At 36.3% G+C, this 22,794-nt stretch overlaps 1 protein-coding gene across 1 annotated transcript in view; it reads left to right on the top strand.

Annotated features, from left to right (window-relative positions):
• The window catches only part of plch2a (phospholipase C, eta 2a), a 111,357-nt gene that overhangs the window by 31,576 nt on the left and 56,987 nt on the right, over positions 1–22,794 (top strand). Inside the window, exons 5-8 of the mRNA XM_049485540.1 lie at positions 10,627–10,797; positions 15,810–15,903; positions 17,680–17,883; positions 19,706–19,826. Coding sequence (XP_049341497.1) covers positions 10,627–10,797; positions 15,810–15,903; positions 17,680–17,883; positions 19,706–19,826 — 590 coding nt within the window. The remainder of the gene's footprint in view (positions 1–10,626; positions 10,798–15,809; positions 15,904–17,679; positions 17,884–19,705; positions 19,827–22,794) is intronic.

Genomic DNA, 22,794 nt, shown 5'->3' with positions numbered 1-22,794 from the left:
CTGTATTCAGTACATTCTCAATATGGCCAAATGTTTGTGGACGGCCCATATAATGAATTCATTCAGCTGTGTTAAATTGTGCCTGTTGATGTGGTAGACACACACTGAAAAAAAATGAGTAAAATTGGGTAAAATTTACTTTAAAAAGGTTTCTTAACTTTCTGCATTTGCTTTATTTTAAAGTAAATTTAATTTCAGTTCTTAATTAACTGAAGTAACTTCAACTCAGTTTCAAGACTTAAATGTGACAAAGAGTAAATAAGTGAACTGAACTTCAGTCAATCCTTTCTTTTAGTAAACTTTACTTTATTTATTTATTGCTGAATCAATCCTTTTTTTTAGTCTGGAGTTGAAGTTACTTAAATTAATCTGAATTTAAATTTACCGTATTTTCACAAAAATTGACAGTGCGTCTTATAATACGGTGCGCCTTTTGTATGGATTTTACTCGTCAGGTTGTAAGGAGCAGTAAACACACACTCCGTGCAGCGTTATAGAGAGTTTCAGTGCTATACAGAGTCCAGAGCCGTGCAGCTCCGAGGCTGAGCAGCAATAGCATTAGCTAGATGCTAACCGCTAAGCTAGCTAGCTTATTCACTGTTCAGAGATCAGTATTATCTAAATTTTACTCGTCAGGTGTAAGGAGCAGTAAACACACACTCCGTGCAGCGTTATACAGAGTTTCAGTGCTATACAGAGTCCAGAGCCGTGCAGCTCCGAGGCTGGAGCAGCAAATAGCATTAGCTAGCTTATTCACTGTTCAGAGATCAGTATTATCTAAATTTTACCCGTCAGGTGTAAGGAGCAGTAAACACACACTCCGTGCAGAGCCGTGCCGCTCCGAGGCTGGAGCAGCAATAGCATTAGCTAGATGCTAACCGCTTAGCTAGCTAGCTTATTCACTGTTCAGAGATCAGTATTATCTAAATTTTACCCGTCAGGTGTAAGGAGCAGTAAACACACACTCCGTGCAGAGCCGTGCCGCTCCGAGGCTGGAGCAGCAATAGCTAGATGCTAACCGCTTAGCTAGCTAGCTTTTTCACTGTTCAGAGATCAGTATTTTCTAAATTTAGCACTTTTAATACTGCTGGAGCAGTATTATTAGAGTTAGATGCTAATCGCTAAGCGTTCACCGTTCAGAGGTGAGTTATCGGCCTGTAAGTCTGTGCTGCTTTGCCTGGCTAGCATTAGCTAGATGCTAAGCGCTAACTCTCTCAGAGGTGAGTTTTATCAGCCTGTAATCTGCTTGTTTACCGTGTTAAAACAAGCTACGGGGGACGAATCGCTAGCTAATATCTCACTGTCTTACCAGAACACGCAGGATTACTCAGTGTAACGCTGTCGTTTAAGTTTGGGTTAACTTTACTAGTTTAGGTGACTAGCTAGCGTGCTAGCGGATAGCTATGCTAACGCTGGTGCAGCAAGCCTTAGTGGACATCTGGAAATCTAAGCTTACTGTAAATAAACTGAAGCACGTTACTCACCCAAATAAACAGTTTTCAGGAGAGGAATCTGTGTAGATTAATATCCAGCACTCGTTTGACTTTGAAAGAGCTAGATTTGTAAACTGAGACGCTCCACCGGCAAGCGTCTTAAAAGAGTCCATTGACACTACATGGCAAATGTAAGTATTGTCAACTTAATTTTCTCTTGTACACTGCTGCCTTAAAAAGCTGAGTTAACTTAACTTAAGTGTTTAATTTGTCATTTTTAAAAACATGATCTGTTTAGTCAAATAACCTAACAATTCATCTTTATTTTAACACACACTTTCAAGATAATAAAACTTCAGTAATATTCACATAACTTATCATTTTAAGTTAACCATGGGTATTCTCAACATATTTAGTATATTATTATTTAACTGCCAGTACTGACAGTATAATAATGGAGCAATACAGGAGTAAACTCAGCAAAGAGTGAACTCTGTAGCTCAAAGCCAGCATACTGTGATCACTAGAAACACAGAATAAAGTGAATGTGCTCTTACAGCTCTACAACACTGAGGCCTGCCAATCAACATGCATATTATAACTACTGCACGCCCAGGATAAGGTAGCTCTGGGCAACAGACAACACAGAGATGGTAAAGGTGCTTACACACTGCACGCGGTAGGTGCGGCGCGGTACGCTGACCCCCATAGGATTCAATAGTGTCTAGAGCGGTAGAGCGGTGCGTCGCTGCCGCGGAGCAGAGCGGAAAGCGGCGCGTTTCCCCGCCCATAACCACGCCTCCACCGCGCTACCGCTTACCGCGGGCAAAGTTCAACATGGTTCAACTTTGACCTCGCGGCAAGCGGTACCTCGGCAGAAAACGCATGACGTGAACTCACGCGACTAGAGAGAAACTGTAGTCCAAACAACAATAAACGTGCGCGAGAGACTAATAATAGCGATTAGTGAATCCCCTCAGCTGTACATCACTTCCCTACACTCATATAGAGATAACAGGAGGAAGAGAAGAATCAGAGCTTTGTTCTGAGGCTGAGAAACAGATACAGATCCACAGAGGCTGTAGAGACTCAAAACTACAAAACACCGCTCGCAGAGGTGATGGGTTTTAGAAAACTCCGCCTATTATCAGCAGGAGACGCTTGGCGTCAGCAGCAGCGCAACGCACCCGCAACTGACCAGCGTAGAGCAGAGCGGCAGCACAGCGGAATGCCGCGCGGCATACCGCGTTCAGTGTGTAAGCACCTTTAGTAAGGGACATGCCACACCCAATATGCAAATATATGGTACCAGGAGCCTATAGCAAAGCTGCATATATTTAGGAAAAAATACACAATGTCTTGTATTTTGAACAAATGTGGAGTAATAAAAAACTAGATATATTCATGTAAAGGTAGAAACATATTTTTTTGTTGTTAATAACACAGATTTAAATATGTTACATTTACTAACGCTCACATTTTCTTTTTTCAGTGTAGACACCCGAAGGATACTTTACACTTTTTACATTTTACACACAACCATTTGCACTCAGTGAGACATGCATCAGTGAAAAGCGGCAGCCAATCGCACACAGCATACTCTCAACTGGAAACAACCATCCATCCGGCACTGTAGAGTTCAATCCATACCATAAGTGAACTGTGCTTCAAACGTGTTTTTATACAAGTAAATGTTACTTATAATGCTCTATAAGACATTACAGTGAGGCATAATAAAATTTACTTCACGTTTAAAAAGCATATGAAAACTCACTTCACTTAAAGTCAGTACTGACTGTATATAAGGCTTTATAATGTGTTATACACTTTTATAAAAGCTTAACTTTTATATCAATCAAAGCCGCATATTATAATGCTTTATACCAAAATATACCAAATCTGTGTTATAGTGCATTACAACAATACAATGTACAATGTTCTTATGAACAGATATTATAAGGCATTATACGCCATTTCTTTACAAACCCTTATACTTGTAGTTTATAATTTGTTATAAATGTCGCTGTAAGTACTTATGAGCAATTATATAGGCTTATTACAGTCATTATAAGGTATTATGCATGTCATATAATGCATTATGAATACAAGGTTCATAGGAAGTGTTACAGAATATTTTTCTCATCTGGCTCCCACTATCATGGCTCACCCACGTTGCCCATTATTCATCCTCACTCATAAGATATCACCTCACAACTTATACACTTATACATGTAGGTGTGTCCAAGCTATCCCATATTTACATTTAATTCTGCGCATATTCTGTGGCAATTATGAAAGTATTGCACAAAAAAACTCAAATTAATCAATTAATACTCACTTTTGATTGAGTGTTTAATCCAGATTTAGGCATAGTCTGTACTTGCTAAGCTCCTCGTTGTGAAATGTATTAATGGATATTAGTCTGTATCCTCTCTTGGCATTGATTGGTTGCTGTCACCTAATTGTTTTCCCTCAGTTTTTTTTTTTAACAGTGCCTGTTTTAGCCTGTTTTTACACTGATCTGATTGGATCTTAATGTTATTCCCAAGCAAGGATGAGTCTAGGTGTGGGGCTTGTCTCTTCTGAAGTGTGAATGATGCCCTCCTTGTAAAAAATGAGAATGAGTGTGAATAATACCCTCCTGCTCTGCTGCCTGAAGTGTTGATGACCTGTTCTTGCACTTCCTGTCAAGCTTCTGATCCTCCGCAGCTCGATTCCGTAGCCCAGCGATGTCGTTCTGGGGGTCTTGCTCTTTTCCTCTGCCTGGCCTTTTGTTTGTCGACTCAGTACATTCGATCTTTCTGTCAAGAAGATGATGAAATGAAGCTGAATCAGGGTGTCAGAAAGTGTAGAGATCATAGAAGAGCGTTTTCCTGTTCGCTGTTTGGGATCACTTCCAGAAAAATCTAAATTTCCCCCTAAAAATCCCAAATATAATCAATCAATTATTCAGTTAACCTTTATTTCTACTCGGTACAGTAAATACATTGAGGGTAACCCTCATTTTCAATGTAGCCGAGCTTACATAAAATTAAAGGGATTGAAAATTAAATTTAAATGATAAAAATAAGCAAACAATGTAAGATTTATTTAGGAAAAAAAAAAAATTAAAAATAAAAGGATATGCAAACAGGCTAAAATGTAGAGCAATAAAACAAGAGATAAATACATATACAACAGTTAAAGAAATAAAAGACTAAAATAAGCACAATTATAATAATATAATATGGAACTGAAATAAATAATAATAATAAGTAAACAAAAAAGGTAAAAGCAGTAGAAAAACAAATAAAAGGATGAAATGAATAAAATAAATAAAATAAAACGGCTTAAAGATAAAACATAAAATTGCATACATAAAATTAAGACAAAATAATTTAAATAAATAACAAGGTAAAAGAAAAACTAAAAAAAAAAAACTAAAACAGTTACAGGCTGTCTGAAGGTAGTTTTTTTAGTTTTTTTTTTAGAGTTTCTGTATGCTGTATGCGATGGCTCCCCAGATCATATTTGTTTAATACTACATTTTTTTTATTAGAGTTAAAATTAACTCTAGCTGAGAGCTGTATTTTACTCTAGATAGAATAAGTATTTTAACTCCCACAACAGTTCAGATTTAAATCTGAACAGAGTTAAAAGGCCAACTCCAAGAAAAGAGCTACTTTAACTGTGTCATAGAGTATATTCGATGGTCACATATATACACCTAAAATGAGTTGATATTAACTCTCAGGGAGTTATTCCAAAAAAAACAGAATTTGCTGTGCAGGAGTCCAAGTTTCTTGTTTATGGTAACCAAGATAATGATGGCTGGCTGGCGGACAGCCTAGATGGAGGGCAATTCTTTGAAGCGACCATCTTGCTTTGCTTGTCTCAATGATGCGCCCCCTACTGGTCAAATTGTCTTTGAGTGCACTGTAGTTTGAGCAGTTGAGTCAGTGATCTCTCACCAAGAGGTACACTACCCAAAGATGATCTCAGGGAACTCTTTTACACCCTTGTGTGTCACAAAACCCAGCATTTATCCAACACAGCTAAATACCCAATCCACTCATTAGGATTCCCACCATCACTAGTGATGTTCCAACACATCAGGAGGGTGAAGACTAGCACATGCTTCCTCCTATACATGTGAAGTCAGCCACCGCCTCTTTATGAATTGCTGCTGATGCAGCATTGCCGAGGAGCATTACAGTGTTCTTGTAGGAAAGCGCAGTGACTTGGTTCCGATACATCAGCTCACAGATGCATCTTGCTGTGCAACATCACACTTTGGAGTGATGTGGGGAGAGTGAGAGCACCAACTACCCACCCAGAGAGAGAAAGGCCAATTGTGTTCTCTCGGGCTTCGGTAGCTGATGGCAAGCTACATAAACAGGATTCAAACCTGCGATCTCCTGATCATAGTGGCAGCGCAGAGTTATTCCTGTGCAGGACCACTCTGAGCCCACTCGTTGCGTTTATTAAACTATGGCTGCAAATGCACAGATGGTAATATGTTTTACAATCTCTCCATTCTCTGTTGACCTCTCAGGCAGATGGTTTATGTAGAGAGAGAACTGAACAGTGTGTTCTAAAGCTTTTTTCCAGTTCATTGACTCATAGAAGGTTTATCCTCCTGACGTTGCCGCCTATGCTCCAGGTCGCTGATCAGGGGTTTAAAGTATCAAACGTGATGGAGGTGCGCAAGCCGTTCAGAGCTGTGAAATCCTTTCAGCCAGCCTTGATGCAAATTCACATGCCGTAACAATCCTTTTAGAGCATGCTGTCTGTTAGGGCGCATCAGGGTGGCAGAGGCAAACGGCTTCTTCTCGTCCTGATTTCTATTAAAGCTGCAAACTATATTTCTAAAGTGTGCTTAGGGGTGTGGTAGGTCTTCCTAGGAGTTTTTCGGGCCAAAAGAGCTTTTGCTAAATAGCTAGACAATCTTGGCGATGCTAATGATGGTGGTACAAGGACCTACTGCAAACATAGAGATATCAGAATGGCACAATCTGTCTTCTTCTGCTCATTCACACATCGATAAACCAAAGAAACACAGAATTGGAACTCAATAGAGCTGACAATATAAAAACGAATGTGAGTTATTGCTAAAATTAACAGATGCTGATGCTGGCATTCCAGTTGGTCTCATAAATGCTCAATTTGCAATCAATCTGGCAACCAATGAGGCCAAGGAAGTGTTGCATTCAGACAGAGACATTCCTGGAAAACCCTTGATGTTTGTGGGCGAGCATTACCAGAATTGCAAACTCTGTCTTTAATCTATAAACCAAAGAAACACAGAATTGGAACGCACTAGAGCTGACAAGCTAAAAGACAATGTGACAGGTCTATTGCTATAAAATCACCAGGTGCTGATGCTGGAATCCCAGTTGGTCCCAGACATTTTCTATTGACAATAAATCTGGCAACCAAGGAAGTGTTCAGTGAATCAGACAGAGACATTCCTGGAAAACCCTTGATGTTTGTGTGCGAGCATTACCAGAATTGCAAACTCTGTCTTTTTCTTCTCATTCATACATCTATAAACCAAAGAAACACAGAATTGGAACTCAATAGAGCTGACAAGCTAAAAGACAATGTGACAGGTCTATTGCTATAAAATCACCAGGTGCTGATGCTGGAATCCCAGTTGGTCCAAGAAATCGTATATTTACAATAAATCTAGCAACCAACGGGGCCAAGGAAGTGTTGAATCAGACAGAGACATTCCTGGAAAACCCTTGACGTGTGCGGATGAGCTGCTGAAAGATGCTAATAGCGCTGATACAAGAGCTCCTGCAAACATGGAGATATCAGAATAGCAAACTAAGTTTTTATCTGTTCTTTTAAACATCGATAAACCAAAGAAACACCGAATTGGAACTCATAGGTGCTGACAACCTAAAAGAGAATTTGACAGATCTATTACTATAAAATCACCAGGTGCTGATGTTGGAAACCCAGTAGGTCCCAGAAATCGTCTATTTACAATAAATCTGGCAACCAAGGAAGTGTTGAATCAGACAGAGACATTCCTGGAAAACCCTTGATGTTTGTGGCCGAGCATTACCAGAATTGCAAACTCTGTCTTTTTCTTCTCATTCATACACCTATAAACTAAAGAAACACAGAATTGGAACTCAATAGAGCTGAAAACAAGCTAAAAGACAATGTGACAGGTCTATTGCTATAAAATCACGTTGGAATCCCAGGTGGTCCCAGAAATCGTCTATTAACAATAAATCTGGCAACCAAGGAAGTGTTAAATCAGACAGAGACATTCTGGAAAACCCTTGATGAGTGTGGGCGAGCATTACCCTGCTGAAAAATGCTAATGACGCTGATACAAGAGCTCCTGCAAACATGGAGATATCAGAATAGCAAACTAGGTCTTTAGCCCTATCCGGACGGGATTAGTTTCTCAGGGGGACGTCTGTGAAAAATATTTCACACTTTTACTCAGTAATAAAACTCTTGCATCCAGCCTGGAATTGAAAAAACAGAAGGATTTTTTGGGGTTTTTTGTGGCTTTCTCGGTCACGTGACATCACGTTCAGTAGCTCCTCCATTTCCACTCGCTGTTGTGTTATGTTGATCTCCGTGGAAACGCGCACCTGAAGTGTAATTATGGTGCGTGGCAGTGGACAAATAGCTATTTTATTAAACGTGAGGTGATGAAACTCAGAGATGTGAGTCCGGACGGGACTAAAATTACCGGAGGAGCAAGGAGTTCAGCAAAAAACAGTAAATAATTCAGCCTGTAATTTTATCAGAGGACGTCTGAGAAAAACATGTACATGGTCTTTCCGGATGGAAATAAAATCACAGAGAAACCCTCTGTAAAAGAGACAATTAGCCCAGGAATCCCTGAAAAACTAATCCCATCCGTATTGGGCTTTAATCTGCTCTTTCATACATTGATAAATCAAAGAAACACACAATTGGAACTAAAGAAAGATAAAATAGCTACTTTTTCACTTTTTTATGCTATGCGGAAATACACACTCTCAACTAGAGAGATTCTTAAAATATACAGTCAATTCCTTTAAGGAACTATGTTTTTATTATATTTTTCTGTATATTTTACAGAAACTGATACAGGCCTGTGTAATGTGCGATTGAGGGATGTTTTCCCTTCAAGATTAATCACAATACCACACTAAAACTATATTCAGTGTTCTTTATTCCGGCATTTAAGGCTATTCACCTGAGACCAGCCTCTAGCCTTTAGTGATTCTCTGAATGTTAACACTCTTTCAATATTTCTCAACTGAGAAACTGCCGTTTAGAATTGATCGAAACTCAAATTGATTTGCTAATTTTACCTTCAACTTCAGCTGAACAGAAATGCTGAGTGAGAAGCTCAGTCCTTGCCCATATCTCTGGGCTATAGAGAAGAGATTTAAAGACACTCCACTGTGTATTTGTTCTGGGAAGAAGAGACGCTAATGAACAGCTCTGGCCCAGCCAAGACACTGAACACACACTTTAGGATCCCTTGTGAATAGATCCTCTCATGTAGCCAGGCACCAGCAGTCTTTTTCAGAGTGTTTTGTCATCTTCAATCCTGTGCAGAATGTTTAGTTCACATTTTCAACATCTAAAGTTCATTCTTTTGTTGTTATCTCAGAGTGCAGCCAGACGAAATGCAATCGTAGCGACAACATAAAAATTGATGTAACTTTCAAGGCAAAATGTAGTCTCATACCCTATACTCCTATACCCTATGGCCTGCCGAGTATTGTGTTGCTGCCTATAGATTGCAGCTTTTGGAGGTAAACTGCACAGTGATGCACAAACATAAACGCTCACAACAGTATAGGCTAGCGCAGATTATGCCATAGACCAAAAAAATTAAAATAAAATGCTTCTCTGGCGAGCTTTTGTTTACGTCCCTCCCCTGTCTATCTTTCTTTCTGTATTTACAACCTCAATTTTTGGTATTGCCCTTGTCTTTTACATTTGTCTATGTTGTGCTGTATTGGATTAATAAACCTTCATTTAGATTATACTATCCTGCCTTGTGTGACACATTCAAAAATAATATTAACCTAAACCTAATCATACACTCACCATATTCTTCACCACATAATAGTGCAAAGTCAAAGGATAGCTTGATCAGCATGATCGACTGATCCCTGATACCAATGGACGGCAGTGCCGGAAGCCACATTACCTTATTTCTATGGACATTTCTGAATTTGATTGGTTTCCAACCTAAACACTTCCTTTTTGCCAAACCTTAACTTACACCTTAAGCTACACTAAAGATGCTCGGTATATACTGATCAGCAGTGCCCGATGCCTCATTACCAAATTTCAGTCTATTCAGTTATTTTTTAGAAGCCTCGAAATGTCCAAGTGTTGTTGTTTTTTTCCAGCATTATCTTACAAAATTGTTTTATCAATTCTTTTTCAAGTACAGGACAAACCAGTTAAGTGTGTAATGTATATGTGTGTATTTCGCTAAACATATCTACCAGTGGTTGGAAAGAAAACTGACCAGATAGGTCATGTTTTTGGACTGAAACAAGCGACCTATATGGATGTTTCTACAATTTTACTGTAACTAATACTGTAACATGCTCTCTTTTTTGGTATACCTGAAGTATATATATATATATATATGTCACAAAATTCAGTAAATCTTCTAGCCACTTCCAGTTATTAGTTTAATGGGCATGAATAATTATCAGTAAGTAATCTCAGCCTCAGCTGTGTACATTACATTACATTACATTACATTACATTTGGCAGATGCTTTTGTCCAAAGCGACTTACAATAGTGAAGTACAAAAATAATAGAAGTTAAAGATAAAAAAACAAACATATTTAGATAAGGCCTAAAGGAGGTCAAAGAGAAATAATGGGATAGAGAAGTGAAGGAGGGGAAGAAGGAAATTAGGTTAGAAGTAGTTAGTTAGGGGTTAGAGGTGTTAAGAGAGTAAGTGTTCTTTGAAGAGCTCTGTCTTCAGGAGTTTATTAAAGATAGCGAGAGATTCTCCTGATCTGGTAGTAGAAGGTAGTTAGTTAGAGGTGTTAGGAGAGTAAGTGCTCTTTGAAGAGCTCTGTCTTCAGGAGTTTATTAAAGATAGTGAGAGATTCTCCTGATCTGGTAGTGGAAGGAAGCTTGTTCCACCATTGGGAAACTCTGTATGAGAATGATGTACAGTAACCTCCCTACTAACAGTGCTTTGTTTTTTTACAGGAAGCGGATACGGATGATAACCAGGGAACTCTGGGATTTGACGAGTTCTGCTCCTTTTATAAGATGATGTCAACTCGACGGGACCTGTACCTGCTGATGCTGACCTACAGTAACCATAAAGACCACCTGGACACAGACGACCTGGCACGCTTCCTCGAGAACGAGCAAAAGGTGAGGCTTTGTGATGGTTTAAAAATGGTTTCTAAAATGATAGAAACCTATAAATCTGTTTAAATATATCATAAAGGGATTCCCTGCAAATATGCACAGATGGAACACACAAGTAATAATGTAGTAACTTAAAAGTGTTAAACAAAACAAAATATTCTGTGAAGAATTTAGGTGTTCTTACCTGGGGTGCTGTTACCTTGCAGTGTCTGAGGGTGGTAACTCATATAAACAGAGGTAACTCTTGGTTCAAAATTCAAGTAAAAGCTGACTGAGAAAATCTAGCCAAGATGTGCAAAGCTGTCATCTAATCAAGATGTGCTTTTATAATGAATCGAAAATGTAAAATGTATTCTGGTTTGTTTAACACTTTTGTTTGTTTACTAAATAATTCAATGTGTTTATCTTTATAGTTTGGATGATTTTAGTAATAATCTACAATGCTGAACATAAAAAAAAAAAACAATGAACAAAAGGTGTTTTCCAAACGTTTGACTGGAACTGTATGTAAAAAAACTAAAATAAAGTGAAAAATGTAAGATATAGGCTGTTTAAACAATAAGAATTCTAAATTCAATTTCTATTTAATTATATATGAGGCTGATAAGTGTTCTTTAAAAATAGTGTCTATAATACAGCTCTGGAGACCACTTAAAATGAGAGACCACCTAAAAATGATGAGTTTCTTTGATTATACCAAATTGAAAAACTCTGCAATATAATCAAGAGGAAGATCACACAAGCTGAACTGATTGAATTGTTCCACCAGGAGAGGCATAAAGTTATCCAAAAGCAGTGTGTAAGACTGGTGGAGGAGAACATGACGCCAAGGTACATAAAAAACTGAGATTAAAAACCAGGGTTATTCCACCAAATATTGATTTCTGAACTCTTAAATCTTTATGAATATGAACTTGTTTTCTTTTTGCTTTATTTGAGATCTGAAAGCCCTGCATCTTTTTTTGTTATTTCAGCCATAAATAAATAAATGCTCTAAATATTTTTAATTGGAGAAATGTTGTCTGTAGTTTATAGAATAAAACAACTATGTTCCTTTTACTCAAACATCTACCTATAAATAGCAAAATCAGAGAAACTGATTCATAAACGGAAGTGATCTCCTAATTATTTCCAGAGCTGTATATATGGAAAAGTGTATACAGTATATTATTATTCTGTTGATTCTTTCTACCCAGTTTGTGCTGTATATCTGCGTGTCGTAGGTGCATGCATTTCCCCAGCTTTCTAATACGTCCCCCCGGCTACATGCCCTCTTTCTCAACTCAGGCATGTAATTTGATAAGCTTGGTGATTAATATGTAGCCTGACTCTTCTCTGTTATTAGGACCAAAGGCATTTTTTTTATTTAGAAATCAGACATCGTTCTAAAAGCCTTTTTTTTACTAAACAAGCCGCAGATTACAACTTTAGAATTGTATTATTATTATTATTATTATTATTATTATTATTATTATTATTATTATTAATGCTTCATGGAAAACTTCCATTGCCGTAATCTATTTTTAATCTGTCTGGGTTAATTATAATTATGTGTTAAGCCTAGGGCAGTGTTGAGAGTTTGAGTTTAGTTCATGAGGTGAGTTCAGATCAGAACACTCTTAATTTTGTTGCATTAAAAAAAAATTAAGAGATTGTTTTTGTATTTTTTTATTACCTTTCACTTTTTTGACATGCAGTAAATTAAGATTAACCTTAACCTTAATGTTGTATAACTTTTTGTATAAATAAATATTTTTGAATTGAAAGTTATAAACAGTAAAATAAACAGTGCAGATGCTGTGAAAAATAAAAGATAATAATAAAAGAATATTTAAAAAAAATGTAAAGCATGTTATTATATATAAGCGATGCAAAAGTAACATGTTTTCTTGAGAAAAAGATGAAAGTGCAAAAGTGGGATTTTGTGTCTAAACCATGTTTTACGGCAGCTGCATTCACAGCAGGTGGGGGAGAAGCAAAAAACATATTTTAACCCTTGTGTGGTGTTCATATATTTGTTACTCGTTTACTTTGTTAATTGTATTTAATTCAGCAAAATTAAGCAATTTTACATTAAAATGCTTTGCACATGCTTGCTTCACCTAAATTGCAAGCAATATAAACAGCTTACATGGTTAATATTTGCCCTTTACCTTTCTTATGTTACATTTCTTTCAAAAAGTGCTACTCTTTTTTTATTAGTTTTTTAATAAAATGTAAAAGAAAATGAATTAAACTCAAGATATGAGTAGAACATTTGTTTAGTTTCAAATTTACAAATGAAGCAATGTTTATTATCCCTTGGCCAAACATACTGTATGTAATATAAATGTGTAGGGGGGGGGGGGGTGTACAGTGTGTGTTTATCGAAAATGTGTTTTGATATATGTTTTTCACAAAAAAATTAGCCAATGCCAATGAGTTAGATGAGTTAGAAAAAATATTTTTTTGGTATCATTTGATGAAAAATGTAAATGGTTCCCACAGACCCGAACACCACACAACTGCCTGTCTGTAGAACAGTGAAACATTTTGAAAAAACAGACATTTCTCTTATTAAAAATAAAATACATCTTTTATTTTTAGGTTAAATCCTCTGTCTAATTTTATAAACCACAATTTTAAGTCTTATTAAAGACACAAATGATAACACTAATGTCTTGAAATGGGTAATTTGATGTAATGGGATGGCAAAAAATAAAAAATAAATAAAAAAATCAAAGGATTATCAAATATCTTGTCTTAAAAAAACATTTATTCAGTATACCAATAGTATTCATTCTGTATGTTTCATGTGAAAATACTGTAAGAACTTGAATTAATGAGATGGCAAATGTAGGAAAATTGTGTATTTGGTTGTATATAGACCAGATTTTGGAGTCCAATAAAATCTGCAAACTGTTATCTAATGACACCATTAAATTCCTGAAGAACACAGTCCATACTATTAATCCTAAAAAAAATAAGTGATTTTACTGTAGGATTAGGATTAGAAAAAGGATTAGGAAAGGTATCCATTCGTTTTTTTGGGTTTTTTTTTTTTTTTTTTTTTCGAATTTTATAAAAGCAGCAAATTGAATGCTTATCATAATTTCATAAAGAGCCCTTTGCATATAATAAATGATATACATATAAAGTTCTATTACTATACGATTTGCAGTAATGAATTTTCAACTAATGAAAAAAAGCCCATTCGGTTTTGCATAAAAATGATACATTTTCTAACTCATCAGATACTGTATAATCTTGAGATATAACAAATGGACCTCCCATCTTGTAACTACTCTAAATGAAAAAGAATGATATAAAAATACAGTTATACCACATGTTACGAATGAGAAGGGATGGACGTAAATGCAGATTTTAATGTATTATATAAATAAGACATATGAAAACAGAACACAAACACGGGTATCTCAAAAACAAAACTTGGAAGATTAATAAAACAAAACAAAACTTAACTTAACTAATAAAACAAGAAACTAACAAACTAGAACAAAGCATGAACAAACTAGGCACACTTACTTAGTTCACAAAACAGACCTGGATTGAAGAAACACAAATACTCAGGAAACACAAAACTAGTACAAATACACACAGACAGCAAGGATAGAAAAGACTCGACAAGAAACACTTATACAAAGGGCTATTTATACACAAGGAGGGTGAGGACTGGAAATGAGGGGGCGGGGTTACAAACATGACAAAAGGTGACAACACTAATGGATAGGGCGGGGCCAGGGCGAAGACAGGACAATAACAAAACAATGCCATGTGCTCAAAAAAGCACATGGCTAGGAACACAAGATAGGATAACAGGGCGGGAGCACAGAAAACCAAAAAGAGAAAAACACAGGACAGACACAGGCAGTGTGTTCCGACCCTGCAATGTGATTGGCTGAGAGGCGTTATCTATTATCCATTATCCATGCCTTTATCAGCCAGTAATGCACTGTAACCGAAGCTCTCCATATATTACTCCGCCACATACAGGTAAACTAGCAACGATGCAGCGCTTACAAGCCAAACAGTGCAGCTACAAACAGAGCAGCAATGGAACTATTTTAACACGTGGAGTTTTTATAACCAAACAGATCGTATTTTCTCATGCTCTTTAACTCAAGTTTTTCAATTTTAATAAACAGTGATAATGGAATTGTGGTTTAACTGCATTATAATAATAATAATAATAATAATAATACACTGGAGGTTTGTGCTGTAATGTGAAATATTGGCATCACAGAAAACATTTGAAACTCTCATTAAACACTTTTTATTAAATCATGGTAGATGTTTTCTTTCTTCAGCAGATATTCCTCTATCCTCTAGCATTAAAAGTGTTTTTTATTTAAGAATCCCCACTGAGAAAACTGAGAAACTGTCATTTAATGTTTCTGCTGTCAGAAAGTAAACTTAAGTGCTGAATAACAGTTATGATTTTCTCCACAACCTCCAGCAGGACTTTCTAGCAGACTCTTATCTCTTACCAACAACTGAAAGCCGGGGAATGCCATTAAAGCTCACTGTTAGATTCATGATGGGTAATTTAACTCTGTCTCACAAAGCAAAACAAGAATTCTGAGCTAAGCAGAGCAAGCCAATTATCCCAGAGCTCAGCTTGTGGTTAAGCACCAGTAAACACACTGAGCTCGTGCGCACAGGGTAGTGCAGAACTGGGGCTGTAGCTGTAGGTGACACAAACTGCCACCAAACCAGCCCCCCCAACCCCCCCCCCCCCCCACCCTCTGCGTTAGCGGGGGCCTGATGCTGATTGGCATGGATGGAAATCTGATCGACTAATCAGCCCATTTAAGGCCCAGCTGTCGGCCGGCAGAATCGGATTGCGCAGCCGGAGAGCGAGGATGTTTCTCAATGGGATTAGGTTCACTCTCTTTGGTAAACACTTCTAGTGTTCTGATGTCGTTCTACTTCTTTAAAATTATGTGAAAAACCTGCAGATTTGATTTGCTGTGCTTGTTGTGTAACTTCTCTCCTCGGTTTTGCGTCTGTTTCAGATGACGAGGGTCACCAAAGAGCACTGTCTGGAAATCGTCGCCAAGTTTGAGCCCTGTCCAGAAAACCAGAAACAGGGGGTTCTGGGGATCGATGGTAAGATACAATCTAGATTTTTTTAGTATCTCCATTTTTTACTACATTTTTAGTTTACTACTATTTATAATCCGAACAGACAAACAGTCCCTTACACTGTGCCAAAACTTCTTGATGAACGGACCAATAGAAACACTTCAAAATGACCTGAAATAAACTAATCTTTTTACATTGACTATTGAAAGTTTAGAAGGTTTTTTTCCTTCCTCCTGTAAAGATGCTGTTTTTTGAGATGAATGTTTTTCATTGGACAGCGACGATATATAAATTAACATTGTGTCAAAAGTTCATGATAAATTGACCAACAGACTTACAATAATTTACATTGAGTCCTTTTGAAAGTTGTTTCTTTGTAAATTTTGACATTTTGAAGATACTATATTTTTGTGTGACAAATATGATATACACCGAAAGTCAAAAATTACACAGACAACCAAATTTTTCCTTTTATTTTTGCCATTTAATAAGCTCTTCAGGTCCAGTCAGTAACAAGAAATTATACAAAATCCATTTATTGTGACTTCAAATATATGAGTTAGTTTTTGGTTTAAATTACTTAATTTTCCTATTCTCAGAAACACTGAAAGTGTGCTTATTGGCTATTTTTGACAGAACATCAGTTTTTCTGATTTTGCTATTTATAGGTATATGTTTCAGTAAAATGAACATTGCTGTTTTATTCTATAAACTACAGATAATGCAGAGAAAACAAGTTCATATTCATAACGTTTTAAGAGTTCAAAAATTAATATTTGGTGGAATAGCCCTGGTTTTTAATCACAGTTTTCCTGCATATTGGCATCATGTTCTCCTCCACCAGTCTTACACACTGCTTTTGGATAACTTTATGCCACTCCTGGTGCAAAAATTCAAGCAGTTCAGTTTGGTTTGATGGCTTGTGATCATACATCTTTCTCTTGATTATATTCCAGAGGTTTTTATACTAATAATCCTAAAAGTTATAAGTGATCTTACCGTAGGATTTTGTAGTAATTAGAAGTCAAACTTCGGAAAAGTGTCCATTCGGTTTTGTGTAAACCAGATTTTGGAGTCCCATAAAACCAGCAAATCAAACTGTATTCAAATGACACCATAAAATTCCGGAAGAATACATTACATACTATTAATCCTAAAAGTTACAAGTGATCTTACTGTAGGATTTTGAAGTAATAGGAAGTCAAACTTTGGAATGGTATCTATTCTGATTAGCATAAACCAGATTTTAAAATCAATAAAAGCAGCAAATCAATAACAATCAATATGGAAATGTGGAGGAAGCCATGAAGGAGCTTTAAGGAACCTTTGAGAAAGCCTAAGGTACTTACAATGAGTTAAAAACACGCTAAGAAAAATAATGTTCCATGCAAATAAATATATAATATAAAAATACAAGTCTTTTTGATACTTAAATCCACCTAAAAGCAATGCAACCTTAGGAAACCTAACAAACTATAACAACAATAAATTCAGAAATTCAGAGCCCTTTAGAGTAATGAAACACCTCAAACACATCCAGAGAAAACTTAACCTTTAGCCTCATGATGACACATTATAGCACCGCATCAGCACCGTCCAGCAGCTTTAGATTTAGAGGATGGAGAGCGCTGAACCGGCATTGCAGACATACCCTAGAACAGAGATAAGTGCTGTGAATCTGCAGACCTTCCTACATGGGCTGAAATGAAACAGAATAACTATCATGTACTGACCCTTTAACCTGTAAAAATAGCCACTCTAATTTTCAATCTATTCACCGGTCAAATTCCGCCCGCGCAGGTTTCACCAGTTACATGCGAAGTCCATCTGGAGACATCTTTAACCCCGAGCACTACGAGGTCAACCAGGAAATGACCCAGCCTCTCTGCAACTATTTCATCGCCTCCTCTCACAACACCTATCTGATGGGCGACCAGCTGATGTCCCAGTCCAGGGTGGACATGTACGCCTGGGTGCTGCAGGCAGGCTGCAGATGTGTGGAAGGTAAGGTCCTATTTTATATTAAAATAAAATAAAAATGTATGTTGTGCAGTTTTTGAATAAATCTAGGTAGGAGTAGGTGATGTATCACGTACAGCAAATGTACGTTTTTTTTAACTAGTCTAAATACTAGTTTCAAGTTTACAATACTAGATTTTTTTTTTCATTTCTTTCAATTATTTTTAAAAATCTAGTATTTATTTAGTTTCCTTTAAATTTGCCTTTTTTTATTACCATGGACTAATTTACATTGTAAAAAGCATAAATGTACTTTTGGCTTTTTACAATTACAAAACTACAATTATTTATTTTAAGTAAATATTGGACAGCTAACATTTTAATCAAACATTTACATCAGCAGTTCTGTTTACATCATTAAACTCAACAGTGTTATTTTTGTCATAAATTTACTTCAGCTGTGCTATAGTAGTCACACATTTAGCTAACTAGCTACCTCAGCAGTGCAATTTTTGTCATGAATTTACCTCAGCAGTGCCATTTTAATCATAAATTTACTTAAGCAGAGATACTTAAGTCACATTTGGAAATAACTTGGAAATTAAGGAATGTGGAGGAATTAAGGAATTAAGGAAAAATTAAGGAATCTTGCTTCTCAAACTGAAAACAATAACAAAACAGCTAACATTTTAATATTCCAGCAAAACAGTCAAACATTTACCTCAGTAGCACTATTTAAATCATTAACTTACAGTGCTGTTATAGTGACACATTTAGCCAGCTAACTCAACTCAAATTTACTTCAGCTGTGCTATAGTAGTCACACATTTGGCTAACTAGCAACCTCAGCAGTGCAATTTTTCTAATCATAATCATAAATTTACCTACCGTATTTAATTATTTATTAAATGTAATTATTGGACAGCTAACATTTTAATATTCCAGCAGTCAAACAATTACCTCAGCAGCGCTATTAAAATCATTAACTTACAGTGCTGTTATAGTGACACATTTAGCCAGCTAACTCAACTCAAATTTACTTCAGCTGTGCTATAGTAGTCACACATTTAGCTAACTAGCTACCTCAGCAGTGTTATTTTTGTAATGAATTTACCTTAGCAGTGCCATTCTAATCATAAATTTACTTAAGCAGAGCTACTCAAGTCACATGTAGCCAGCTAACTTGAAAGTTAAGGAGTGTGGGCCTGCCCTTAAAGGAAACACTGCAAAATGTACTTTTTGTCTTGCTTCTCAAACTGAAAGCAATTACAAAACTACAATTATTTATTATACGGAATTATCGGACAGATAATATTTTAATATTCCAGCAGTCAAACATTTACCTCAGCAGCACTATTCAAATCATAAACTTATAGTTCTCTTATAGTGACACATTTAGCCCGCTAACTCAACAGTGTTATTTTTTTTTTTTCATAAATTTACTTTATAGCTGTGCTATAGTAGTCACACATTTAGCTAACCAGCTACCTCAACAGTGCAATTTTCGTCATGAATTTACCTCAGTAGTGCTGTTCTAAGCATGTCAATGTCAAGTCACATGTAGCCAGCTAACTTGGAAGGTAAGGAGTGGAGCGTGGGCCTGCAGTGAAAGGAAACACTGCAAATTGACTTCAAATAAATTAGTCAGTGTTCGGTATGAATTACTTAGTTTTCATATTCTGTAAAAACATTGAAAGGTTTATTATTACAATATTTATATAATAAAGACACCAACATTTTGTATTTGTATTTTTCTTGTGCTAATAATACTGTTAATATGGCCTTGCTGCTGTTTCCTATCTCTTACTGTATATATTTTTAGATTTATTTTTCTGGGCTTATATTTATCTTGTCTTGAATCCTGCAGTGGACTGCTGGGATGGTCAAGACGGGGAGCCAATTGTGCACCACGGCTACACCCTAACCTCCAAAATCCTCTTCAAAGACGTCATTGAAACCATCAACAAATATGCATTTGTAAAGAACCAGTAAGTAACAGAGTTTCTCAAATGCATTCGTTACTTAGGTACAGGAAAATGTATGCATGTATGTTTATTCAATTTTAGCTAACCTTATTTGTCAAATTCTTATTTAAATGTTCTGATTCACTGAAAACTAACATCCTGATCAAATCCAGTGGACTGTGAACAGAGACAATCCAGGAATATTTGATTGGTTTTGAGCATGTTAAGCCTAATCCAGTTCCAGTAACAGTTTGCAGGAGTAAGGATGTATAAAAAACATAATGCAGCTGTTGTACAAGGAGCTGAATAAAACTGTTGCACTGTTTAGGGCGAGATTTAAAATCTTGAAAAAGAAGCAGGCAAATAATGAGCCAACAGTGGAGCTGTCCGGGGTTTCGGTGATTTTTCGGATTATTTTCATTTTGTCCCCCTTTTGTCAATATTAATGCAAAACTATGTAAGATTTATTTCCTCCCCCAACAATTGCAGGGTATAATTTACTTGTATGCCATTGTCATAAATACAAAAAACAACAATTCAATTAAACTGACTTTATGAAACTCAGATTCCACTGACAAGGGAACAAAAGTAGTCACCACAGCTAGATGGTAACTGACATAAGGACATCCGTATGTGTTATCTAGCAAGTTCACTGCAAAAAATGCATTGGCAAAAACTAGATAAAATGTATTTAAATCGAGAGATAAATGCTTAAATTAAGCAAAAAAAATCTGCGAATGGGGTAAGCAAAGTTTTCTTAGAAATGATTCTTAAAATAAGCAATGAAAAAGCCACAAAATGAGTGAAGTAAGGCTTTAAGAATTTATTTTCTAGCTTAAATTTTTACACAAGTATCAGAAAAAACTTTTGTTTTGAGTACAAATTACTTAAAATAAGGTCAAAATAATTTAGATTATTTAGATAATTATTTCTAAAATAAGTAAAACAGTCTTACATTTTCAATGCTTAAGTAAGACTAAAAATTCTTATCGAAGCAAGACATAAGATTTATTGCTTTGAAACTAGATAAATTCACTTGCTAAAATGTAGTTTTTTGCAGTGACAGCATGCTATCATAAACTTTATTTTCAAGCCCTGCATCTACAGAGGTAGGGAATATATTTACACCAATGGGTGTGGTGGTCTGGAAATTAAGTGTGTTCAAGTACAAGTGTGTTCTGGTTGTATTGCTATCTTGCCGGCGGAAAACACAGGTGAGCCACTGACTGATTACAACCCTGACAACAGTCAACAGTCAGACGTCCATACCTATCTTAGCTATGCTGTTGCACCACGTTCACTCAGTGCAGCACGCAAACCAAACTTTTACATCAACAATAAACAGTATACTAAATAAAATAACATTGCTGTTCCTGTAAATGACCTGATCATGCACCTTCACAGTATGAATGCCCAGGTCAGTTTCCTTTGCTGAGAAGCACAGAAGCTCTGCGCTGTTAAAATACCAATTCGCCAAAGTCAGAACTCCACTGGCTCTTAATAGGAGTGGCAAGCGACATGCAGACTGGTTTATTTAATTTTATTCCCAAAACATCGTTGTAAAAGAAGCGTGCATTCAAGTATATTTTTAGCATTTCTTTTAGCAGTGTCAGCAGAGTTAGCTTAGTGCTAGCCTCAGCAGTGCTAGCATCCTCCGTTTCACTTGAGTCGAGAGCGTGGCGCTTCGGTTTCGGCATGATCCTTTAACAAATATCGAGTTTAGGCACTGGGAAAGTCAATTTGCCTGTTTTGAAGGGATAAATTATCCCCTTTTATGCAAAAATGATCAAAAGTTTGTGGAGCTCCTTCTGCGCACATCTCACCCCTCTGGCTTCATACCGGAAGCCCCCTTAAGTATATTTTTAAAAGCATACTTGACATTAAAAAGTACATACTTTTAGCATTAAAATGAATAAATAAATAAATACACACAAAATGTATTATTTTGAAACTACTTATGGCAATTTAAGTATATTTCAATTGTAATTAAGCTATATTTAAATACAACACAGTATATCTTCTTCAAACTTAAGTAGATTTAATTATGTGTTTTATCAAACATAATTTTTAATCAGTGTTGGGAGTAACGGCGTTAAAACTAACGTTACTAACAGCGTTACTTTTTTTCAGTAACGAGTAATCTAACTAATTACTCTGACTGTAACTATAATGCAGTTACCATTTCCGACACCCTGTTACTGCACGTTACTTTAGCCGCTCTATGAACTTTTTTTTTGTTGTAACTTTGCTTTGCCCTGGTTAACCCCTCCTCTTTCCGGTGAACTTGAGCTTCTGGCCGCTGTGCCTGTAGGTTTAGGTGGGTTGGCGTGGTGAAGTGAGGCACAATTGTGACGATTTGGGCGCTCAAATCAATTCAGTGATTGCCGTGGACAGCCCAAGTTCCGAATTAAGGACGTTAAGCTCTTTTTAGCTGCTCCGGTTTTTGTGGTGCTGCTGCTTTCTCTTTTGGTAAAACTGTTATATTAATACCATTTTAACGGTCATTAGATTGTTGTTTTTGTCCATTATTTTGTTTTGTTTGTATATACATATTTCCTTTAAGTGTGGCTTGGTTTGTTTAATTTCACCCCCAGATTACAAGTCTTAGTAATTTTCTTTGGTTGTGTGGAGAATTTCATTTTTTTTTTTTATTCGTATTCGTATATAAAATATATTTTTGTCAACATTTTGGGTTTATTTTCGTTTGTTATTTTTCTAATAATAATAGTAAATACATAATTGATTTCCTTTTTTTTGACGGGCAAATAATAAAAGTAAGGCGATAGTTACTTTTACTGGTAACTAGTTACTTTTATAGTGGAGTAACTCCGTTAGTAACAGTTACTTTTTTGGAGAAGTAACGAGTAACTATAACTAATTACTTTTTCAAAGTAACGTGCTCAACACTGTTTTTAACACACTTATTGCATATTGTAAATGTACTACTTTGCATATTGATGCACATATTGTGTACACCTAATGACACTGGAAA

The sequence above is a fragment of the Astyanax mexicanus genome, chromosome 12 (assembly GCF_023375975.1).
Source record: "Astyanax mexicanus isolate ESR-SI-001 chromosome 12, AstMex3_surface, whole genome shotgun sequence".
Lineage (NCBI taxonomy): Eukaryota > Metazoa > Chordata > Actinopteri > Characiformes > Acestrorhamphidae > Astyanax > Astyanax mexicanus.
This window is presented reverse-complemented; position numbering and strand designations above follow the sequence as displayed.